The 11,010-nt window shown below is 49.2% G+C and overlaps 1 protein-coding gene across 1 annotated transcript; it reads right to left on the minus strand.

Annotated features, from left to right (window-relative positions):
* Positions 1 to 6,367: 6,367 nt before the first annotated feature.
* On the minus strand, positions 6,368 to 9,803 carry LOC144602970 (putative G-protein coupled receptor 139). The gene is made up of 3 exons (XM_078416094.1): positions 9,618 to 9,803; positions 7,607 to 7,700; positions 6,368 to 7,269 (listed from the first exon to the last, which is right to left on the minus strand). The coding sequence occupies exons 1-3, from the start codon at positions 9,801 to 9,803 to the stop codon at positions 6,368 to 6,370; spliced, it is 1,182 nt and encodes a 393-aa protein (XP_078272220.1).
* Positions 9,804 to 11,010: the final 1,207 nt, after the last annotated feature.

Consider the following 11,010-nt stretch of genomic DNA (forward strand, 5'->3'; position numbering starts at 1 on the left):
TTGTTTTGATACTATCCCTAATCTCACTTGTTAGCCACGGATGCACTACCTTCCCTGATTTATTCTTTTGCCAAACTGGGATGAACAATTGTTGTAGTTAAATGCCTTCCATTGCATATCCACCGTCAACCCTTTAAGAATCAATTGCCAGTCTATCTTGGCCAATTCACGTCTCATGCCCTCAAAGTTACCTTTCCTTAAGTTCAGAACCGTTATTTCTGAAATAACTAAGTCACTCTCCATCCTAATGAAGAACTCAACTATATTATGGTCACTGTTGCCCAAGGGGCCATGCACATCCAGACTGCTAACTAACCCTTCCTCATTACTTAATACCCAGTCTAGAATAGCCTGCTCTCTCGTTGGTTCCTCTACATGTTGGCTTAGAAAACTATCTCGTATACATTCCAAGAAATCCTCTTCCTCAGCACCTCTGCCAATTTGATTCACCCAATCTATATGTAGATTGAAGTCACCCATTATAACTGTTTTACCTTTGTTGCACGCATTTCTAATTTCCCGTTTGATGCCATCCCCAATTCTACTACTACTGTTAGGTGGCCTGTACACAACTCCCACTAGTGTGTTCTGCCCGTTAGTGTTTTGCAGCTCTACCCATATAGATTCCACATCCTCCAAGCTAATGTCCTTCCTTTCTATTTCGTTAATCTCCTCTCTAACCAGCAACGCTACCCCACCTCATTTTCCTTTCTGTCTATCCCTCCTGAATATTGAATATCCCTGGATGTTCAGCTCCCAGCCTTGGTCACCCTGGAGCCATGTCTCCGTAATCCCAACAATATCGTATTCATTAATAACTATCTGCACATTCAACTCATCCACCTTATTCCGAATGCTCCTTGCATTGAGACACAAAACCTTCAGGCTTGTTTTTACAACACTCTTACCCCTTATACAATTATGTTGAAAAGTGGCCCTTTTTGATTTTTGCCCTGGATTTGTCTGCCTGCCACTTTTACTTTTCACCTTGCTACCTATTGCTTCTACCCTCATTTTGCACCCCTCTGTCTCTCTGCTCATGCTCCCATCCCCCTGCCACATTAGTTTAAATCCTCCCCGACAGCACTAGCAAACACTCCCCCAAGGACATTGGTTCCATTCCAGCTCAGGTGCAGACCGTCCTGTTTGTACTGGTCCCACCTCTGCCAGAACTGGTTCCAATGTCCTAGAAATTTGAATCCCTCCCCCTTGCACCATTTTTCAAGCCACGTATTCATCTGAAATATCCTCCTATTTCTCTCTGACTAACACATGGCACTGGTAGTAATCCAGAGATTATTACCTTTGAGGTCCTACTTTTAAGTTTATCTCCTAGCTCCCTAAATTCACCTTGGATCTCATGGATAACTTGGATCTTTATGTCCGCTCATCCTGTTTTTTTTACCTATATCGTTGGTGCCAATATGCACCACGACAACTGGCTGTTTACCCTCCCCCTCCAGAATGTTCTGCAGCCGCTCAGAGACATCCATGACCCTTGCACCAGGGAGGCAACATACCATCCTGGAGACCCGTTTGCGGCCGCAGAAACGCCTGTCTATTCCCCTTGCAATTGAATCCCCTACTACTATAGCCCTTCCACTCTTTTGCCGCAGAGCCTCCCACGGTGCCATGAACTTGGCTGCTGCTGCCTTCCCCTGATGAGCCATCTCCCCCAACAGTATCCAAAATGGCATATCTGTTTAGGAGGGAGATGACCGCAGGGGACTCCTGCACTACCTGCCTACTGCTACGCTGGCTAGTGGCCACCCGTTTCCTTTCTGTCCGCTTATCGTTTACCTGTGGTGTGGCCAACTCACTGTACGTGCTATTCACGACCTTCTCAGCATCGTGGATGCTCCAGTATGAATCCAACCGCAGCTCTAACCGTTCAATGCGGTCTGCCAGGAGCTGCAGCTGGACACACTTCCTGCACACGTAGTCATCAGGGACACCGACAATATCCCTGATCTCCCACATGTTGCAGGATGAGCATTCCACGGGGCCGATCTCACCTGACATGTCTTACCCCCAAATTAAATCGAATCCCTCTTAATCCTTTAAACTGTACCTTTACTAAATGGCACTGAACCCTTAACTCACCGAACCCTTAACTCACTGAACCCTTAACTCACCGAACCCTTAACTCACCGAACCCTTAACTCACCGAACCCTTAACTCACTGAACCCTTAACTCACCGAACCCTTAACCCACCGAACCCTTAACTCACTGAACCCTTAACCCACCGAACCCTTAACTCACCGAACCCTTAACTCACCGAACCCTTAACTCACTGAACCCTTAACTCACCGAACCCTTAACTCACTGAACCCTTAACTCACGGAACCCTTAACTCACGGAACCCTTAACTCACTGAACCCTTAACTCACTGAACCCTTAACTCACCGAACCCTGAACTCACCGAACCCTTAACTCACCGAACCCTTAACTCACTGAACCCTTAACTCACCGAACCCTTAACTCACCGAACCCTTAACTCACCGAACCATTAACTCACTGAACCCTTAACCCACCGAACCCTGAACTCACCGAACCCTTAACTCACCGAACCCTTAACTCACCGAACCCTGAACTCACCGAACCCTTAACTCACTGAACCCTTAACTCACTGAACCCTTAACTCACTGAACCCTTAACTCACCGAACCCTTAACTCACTGAACCCAGAACTCACCGAACCCTTAACTCACCGAACCCTTAACTCACCGAACCCATAACTCACCGAACCCTTAACTCACCGAACCCTGAACTCACCGAACCCTTAACTCACTGAACCCTTAACTCACTGAACCCTTAACTCACTGAACCCTTAACTCACCGAACCCTTAACTCACTGAACCCATAACTCACCGAACCCTTAACTCGCCATTTAGAACGGAGATGAGGTAGAACTTTTTCAGTCAGAGGGTGGTGAAGGTGTGGAATTCTCTGCCTCAGAAGGCAGTGGAGGCCAGTTCGTTGGATGCTTTCAAGAGAGAGCTGGATAGAGCTCTTAAGGATAGCGGAGTGAGGGGGTATGGGGAGAAGGCAGGAACGGGGTACTGATTGAGAGTGATCAGCCATGATCGCATTGAATGGCGGTGCTGGCTCGAAGGGCTGAATGGCCTACTCCTGCACCTATTGTCTATTGTCACTGAACCCTTAACTCACTGAACCCTTAACTCACCGAACCCTTAACCGACTGAACCATTAACTACAAAGTACGAACAAAAAGCAGAAATACAACCCTGGGGTTACGACCCAATCAGCGGCTTCCTCCAGACCACTTCTTTTGAAGTGAGATGGAACGTTTTTAAACCAACGCCGCTCCAACCGCTCCCTGGGCCCCGCCCACACGCCGCACCAACCGGGCCCCGCCCACACACCGCTCCAACCGCTCCCTGGGTCCCGCCCACACACCGCTCCAACCGGGCCCCGCCCACACACCGCTCCCTGGGTCCCGCCCACACACCGCTCCAACCGGGCCCCGCCCACACACCGCTCCAACCGGGCCACGCCCACACACCGCTCCAACCGCTCCCTGGGCCCCGCCCACACGCAGCACCAACCGCTCCCCGGGCCCCGCCCACACACCGCTCCAACCGCTCCCTGGGCCCCGCCCACACGCAGCACCAACCGCTCCTGGGCCCCGCCCACACGCTGCACCAACGCGCTCCTGGGCCCCGCCCACACGCTGCACCAACCGCTCCTGAGCCCCGCCCACACGCTGCACCAACCGCTCCTGAGCCCCGCCCACACGCTGCACCAACCGCTCCTGGGCCCCGCCCACACGCTGCACCAACCGCTCCCTGGGCCCCGCCCACACGCTGCACCAACCGCTCCAACCGCTCCTGGGCCTCTGTGTGAACAAAGCCCCGCGCTCGGTTTTTAAACTTCCCGCCCACACGCTGCACCAGCCGCTCCAACCGCTCCTCGGCCTCCTGCGACCAAAGCAGTCGTTCGGTGTAAACAAAATGCTAAAGATCAGAAACATAACTGTGGCACAGTTGTGGCGGAGTGGAGCAGTTGGTAGAACACACTGCCTCACAGCGCCAGAGATGTGAGTTTGATCTTGATATCTGATGATGCATGTGTGGATTTTGGATGTTCTCGCTGTGAAAGCGTGGGCCTCCACCGGATACTCCGGGTTTGTTGCACATCTACCAAACGTGCAGGTTTTCTGGTTAATTGGCCTCTGTAAATTGTCCCTGGCGCATATGGAGTGGATGGGAAATTGGGATAACGTACAACCCGTATGAAAGGGCGCTCAATAGTCAGCATTGACTCGCTGGACAGCAGAGCGTGTTGCAATGTGGTATCTCCAAACTGAACTATTGAGGGTTAGATTTACAAGTGCTTCGTGTCCCTACAAGGCCACGAACCAATGGAGCTGATGCAGATATAGGTTGTGGTGACCGGGAGACCCCCACTGCTGTGGTGGGCTGGTTTGAGTAACTCTATTATTAGAACATACTAGCGTCCTACCTTTAGCTCTGCATCTATGCCAAGGGCTTGTTAACCCTCCCAAAGAGCACTATCTCACGTATTGCAGGTTTACATTTCACGTCCCATTGCTCAATCCATTTTAGGAACTCAGATATATCATTGCTTTGGCGAAAACACCCTGCTCATGTTCAACAGCACTACCAGCTCCTCCAAATAGAGTGATTTACGAAATTACTCTTCATACCTCCTGCATTGACATACAGTTTGTTATTAGAACTAGCAAAGCACAAAGCGATCCCTGACAAACCCCCACTCGTAATACACTTCCAATCGCAATAATAACACTTTTTCATCATCTCCCGTCTTCCGCCTTGTCCCGTAGGCTCCAACTTCGTAAAACCATTCTCCCATCAGTAAGGCCTATTTCAAAGGCCTTACTGAAGTTCATAAAGACCAATCAGACGGCCAATCATTATCACATCCGAGATGAGGTGCCAGTGAGGTGGAAGGGATAAGTTTGTTCAGCGCTGACACGTCTAAAGCTGTCACCAACTCCGACACTAACAACTCTAATAACGAAGGGAGAGTCTGGAAGAGTTTCATCAAGCATCTGCTTTAAAGAACTAGACAGTTATATTCGTTAAATATTAAGCATTTCAATGATAATCTGTTTAATTATATTCTGACTTTATTCGAGCTAGCCAAATAAAGAGTATATAGAAGGGTCCTTGTCTTCAAAAGTCGACTATCCATTCCTTGTACAGATGCTGCCTGACTCTGTGTAGCGTTCAGCCCAATAAAGACGGTGACAATGCCCGACAGACACATGCAATCTGCCCCATACGGGTACGCCTGGACTCTATCCACATCCCGGTGAGCAGCACAAAGTCTCTTCAGCGAGAGGAAGGCGCGTAATGTCATGGCTTCATCAACCGCAGTCCATGTGTTCTTTACAACCAGGCAGATAATTGAACATGCAATGCAATTTTTTAAAGGGCTGATAACGATTGGAATTCTGTGCTTTTAAATTGTTTTTAAGCCAACAAGGCGCCAAACTACGCCAGTCCCAGGTGCCCACATTTGGCCCATATTCCTCCGAAACGTTTGAATCCATGTACCTGTCCAAATGTATTTTAGTTTTCATGGTACCTTCCTCAACTACCCCCACTTGCTGCACGTTCCATCTCCCCATTGGCGTCTGTGTGAAAACGTTGCCTCTCAGGCCCCCTTATCACAAATGTATGCCCCCCTTGTTTATGATTCCCATACGCTGGGTAAAAGACTGTGCATTCACCCTGCACATTTCTCTCATTATTTAATTCACATCCAAATTATCACCATTGAAGTAATAAATTCCAAGGAATAATAATTTAGTCTGCCCAATCCCCCCCTAAAGTCCAGGTCTCTGTGTCCTTTTAAACCATGGCACTCTTTCCAGCTTAGCGACCTCCTTCCTATAGCACGGGAGGCGGGGGACTCGGCGAAGGTTTGTCTCATCTGATAGGAAGGAGAAAACATTCCGCGGATGGTGGACGCGGATTAAACGCATTAACACTGTGAGTATTCGGTTGTATAATCTCTAATACTCCTTTTCACCGGGACCTCTCAGCACACAACTGGAACAAAGAATAGCGATACAGGTATCTAAGGATGCGGAAGTCTTGAGAAATACACAAAGTGCTAGAGAATCATCGCGGGACAGGCAGGAACAGTGCAGGGAACCCATCAGCGATGCTTCGGGTCGTGACTACAGATGTCAAATTTTGAGAAAAACACAAAGTGCTGGAGAAACGCTTCGGGCAATATCTCTGGATGGAATGGGCAAGCGACGTTGCGGTTCGGGTCTCGATTGAAGAATGGTGCGGTTTGTTCAACAGAATAGCGAGAAGGGAGATGTCATGTCCGAACTCCAACTCAGGGCTCACTGCCTCACCAGTTTAATGGGTTTAATAATGAAACGACTTAGAATCTTAATCCCGTTCTTTACCTCCTGCCTGAACTTGCTTTGGGTCATTGCGTAGATACAGGTATTCGCGCAACAACTAACCCGGACGAGTAAGATTCCCACTTCGTTGGCGATGTTCGAGGGGTTGGTGAGATCCGCGCTCACGTGATTGACTGAGACACGATTAAAGATCAAAGTTACCGTAGCCGTGGTCCAGAGTAATATGTTGGTGCCGGACACGGTGAAGAGTAAAACGATGGACTTGCGCCGATTCTCCGCCTCACTATCCTTGCTTTCCAGTGACTTCAGGCGCCGGCGGACTCTGCTGGCCGCGATGATGTACCGGACCGTCAGCCCGTTCAGGAGCACGATCAGACCGAATGGGAGTAAGGAGAGAGAGACGCTGCACATCCAGGTAAAAGCCACCCACCACATGGAGGTGAAGTAGTCGACTTTGGGTCGGCACCCCCAGTTCACATTGTCCACGTGGAAGCGTGGCTCGTATAAGAATTCAAAGGGGATGTACTTTAAACAGCTCAGCGCGCACAAGGACACAATGACCACGGCGGCCGTCCTATCTGTGCAATAGATGCGTCTCAGCTTCGGGCAGCAAATGCTGACAAAACGGTCAAAGGTGAATGACACGGTTAACCAGACGGAATAGTCCAGGGTGGCGGTCCGCAGGTGTATGTATGAAGGGCACACCGTGCTGAGGGAGAGGAAGGAGTTAGGGTTGTAATAAATGTAGATTTCTTTGAGCAGTACGTGAAAGATGACCACGATCAAGTCGGTCATTGCCATCGCCACCATGTAACGGGTGATTCCTCTGGTGATACCGCACTTTCCCCGGCACAGGATCGCAGCCGTCAGCAGGTTCGCTGGAGAAAGAAAAAATTGCAGCGAAATTTCTATTCAAAGCATGCCCACATAATGTGTTGTCAATGTGATGTCAAGTGTAACAGAGGAGAAAGATTTGTTTGGGTGGGTGGGTGCCGAGGGGCGGGGGGGGGGGGGGGGGGGGGTTAGAGCGGCGTTTTCATTGGGGTGAAACTGTGAAGATAATAACTTAGAACAATAAAGCACAGCGACAGACCTTTCGCCCCACAGTGTCCGCGCCCAAAACTAACGCCGTTAAATTAATTTCATAAGATAGAGCACTCGATAGCGTTTCGACACACTGTAACAGTGCACATTGAATGGCATGATTGGTCTTACCAGGGATTCCCAACGCCGCCAGAATCGGATAGGCGATCTCCCTCATGTACAGAGCCGGAGCCCGCGCCATTCCAGAAGATCTCGGCAGTTCTCTCTGAAGAAAGAATTGAACAAGGTACGCGGTTTCGGTCTTCATTAATACCCGCGTCCAAACCTCTAGTGTGTTCGCAGAGTGACAAAACAAAGGCATTAGTTACGGACATCTTAACAAACATTCCCACGTAATCCTAACTCCTTATTGGCGGAGGAATACACAATGCAAAGATTATAGGAGGGAACGGATTTTTTACTAATCCTTCTCTCCATCCACGATGTAAGGTGAAGGACATTTGTTGTGGCCGGATTCGCTTCATTCACTGGAGGACAATGTGCTGGATGTCAGTGGATTGTTAACAGGAGGAAATCCGAAATAAAAACCGCACTTTATCATATTTCTATCAGCGGAACAGGAAATAGGACATTTCACAATAGCTTTCTCAATCCTCTGTTTCTATTCATCACATCGATGAGTAACGTTGAATCCAGGGAAACGGGGAATTAATTTCACGTAATGGGTGTGCGGCCTTAATTTTTAAATTCCCTTTTGATACGTGTGCGTGCGTCACCTTGTCTAAAATCCACCCCGAATCCTCCGCCCAGCGATTTCATTGGCAATTTTTCATTGGATCTCTCATTTTGTGACGGATAAACAGTTTCATATTAACAGTAATAGATTGAGCTGAAAAGCACAAACTTGTAAACACATTAAACTAAAAACAGAGGAACAGTCCGGGGTGTTTCATCAAGCATATGCTTTACAGGACGAGATAATGAAATGAGTTAAATACTAAGTATTTCAACGATAAATTGTTTCATGACATACTGATTTTATTCGAGTTAGCTAATTAAAGTGACTGAAAAAGGGGTCGCGACATAAAACGTCGACTATCCATTCCTTGTACAGATGGTACCTGACTCTGTGCAGTGCTCAGCCCAATAAAGACGGTGACAATGCCCCACAGACGTATACAATCTGCCCCATACGGGTGCGCCGGGACTCTACCCACATCCCGGCGAGCAGCACAAAGTCTCGTCAGCGAGAGGAAGGCGCGTAACTTCATGGCTTCATCAAACACAGTCAATCAATGTCCTCGTGTTCTTTACAACCAGGCAGATAAATGAACACGCAATTAAATTTCTAAAGGGCTCACAAGGTTTAGAATTCCGTATTTATAAATTCGTTTAAGCCTTTGGTGGCCCGATGTCCCCTGTCCATCCCATCCACAGAAGCTGCCTGACCCGCTGCCTGACCCCGACCCGTTGTGCTTTGCTCATCTTTTGCGGTAAACTGCGTTGAATTTGAATTCCAAACCGACTGAGTGTCAACGGTTTTATTTCGATACAGCGATCGAGTAAAATTAGGGGCAATAGTTGGGTACTGACAGAGGTCTTAACGTTCGCTTCTGCAGAGCACCAAATAGAGAGCAGAGCATCGGGGAGGAAACAAGTAACAAAAAACCCTGCCCCGTACATCTGCAAAAAAACAAAGAACAGTTCGAAACACGTTAGCGGGGCGGGGGAGTTGGGAGGGGGGGGGGGGAGTTTAGAATGATGTGATTGACAACAGTTTTTTGGGGGTGCGGATCCCAAAAGTATTCGGTCTTTGTCAGTAAGGGAATATAATTTGGCCTTCAAGATCACCCGGTCTCCAGACTGCTGCGCAATGTGTTCCTGACCGTCAGACCATTCAGGAGTATGATGAGACCGAAAGGGTGTAAGGAGAGAGATGTGCTACATAGCCAGGTGGACGTGAAGTGCACGGCTTTAGGCCGTTCGCCCCAGTTCAATTGAAAGGGGATGTACTTTAAGCATCTCAGCGCACACAAGGACACAGTAACCACGGCGGTCGTCCCATCCGTGCAATTCAAATAACATTTTTGTTGTGATTCCCTGATATGTTCTTCCATTCCCATCGACCAAGGTACATCAATGTGGAACCACTTGTGATTCAGCACCTTCTACGCTTTCTCACTTTCCGTGGACCGAAACAGCCCACCGGCGGGAGCAACGGTTCGCCGGGACTTCTTTCATTCTTGCGCGTCGCAGTCTTGTTCACAAAGTGATCTACTCTGCAGAGAACGACCAGATTATGTGACGACTGCGCCGCTGCAGAACGCAACATCTTTTGCCGCGCCGCCACATCACAGTACTCTTTCATCAACACTTGCAAAGATCCTGGTCATAATAATAGATGCAACAATAAGTACAATGAAGAATGCGAAACTGCAGAATGGATCGAAGCTTGTAGTGCTAGCTGCTGTAGTGAAAACAATGCTAAAGAGAAAAAAACATAACTGGCATTATGGCGGCACAGTGACGGAGCTGGTAGAGCTGCTGTTTCTCAGCGCCGGAGACCAAACTTCGCTCCTGACCTCGGGTGCTGTCTATCTAGAGTTTGCACGTTTGCTCACTGGTCGTGAATGAGAAAGTGGGATAACAAAGAACTCTTGTGAACGGATGATCACCGGGCATCGTGGACTCAGTGGGCTAAACAGCCTGTTCCCATGCTGTATGTATAAACTGAACTTGTTGCAGTTCAATATGCAAGTGATTCGTGTCTCCACAAGGCCAGGAACCTCTTTGAGCAACACCTGTAAGATGACCACCAGCAGATCGGCCATTGCCATCGCCACTATGTAACGGGCGATTCCGCTGGTGAGACCGCACTTTCCCCGGCACAGGATCGCAGCCGTCATCACGTTGGCTGGAGAATGAAAAAATTGCAGCGAAATTTCTATTCAAAGCGTGCCCACAAAATGTGATGTCAAGTGTAACAGAGGAGAACGATTTGTTTGGTGGGTGCACACACACACACACACTCACACGCGCGCGCATAGCACCGCACAACCATACATATACACGAATCTACACGCACACGCACAAGGACAAACACACACTCTCTCTCACACACACACACACACACACGCGCGCACACACACACACGCATAAACATACACACGCGCGCGCACACACGCGCATAAACATACACACGCGCAACACCGCTGGCAACGTGGCTGCGTACGGTAAGTGGCTAGAGTGTCAGTGTCGGCGCGGTGTGAAGGGGGGTGGGGGTGACGGGGGATTGGCTAGACTTTCAGTGTCGGCGCGGTGTGTGTGTGTGTGGGAGGGGGGGATTGGCTAGAGTGTCAGCGTCGGCGCTGTGTGAAGGGGGGTGGGGGTGACGGGGGATTGGCTAGACTTTCAGTGTCGGCGCGGTGTGTGTGGGGGGGGGGGGTTGGCTAGAGTGTCAGCGTCGGCGCCGTGTGCGCGGGGGGGTTGTCATCCTACCGATCAGTTACCATAGTTCTGTTAATGTTAATATAGCGAATGAAAAGATGAACTCATTCACGTTAACTTCATAGGGT

Source organism: Rhinoraja longicauda, chromosome 19, assembly GCF_053455715.1.
Source record: "Rhinoraja longicauda isolate Sanriku21f chromosome 19, sRhiLon1.1, whole genome shotgun sequence".
NCBI lineage: Eukaryota > Metazoa > Chordata > Chondrichthyes > Rajiformes > Arhynchobatidae > Rhinoraja > Rhinoraja longicauda.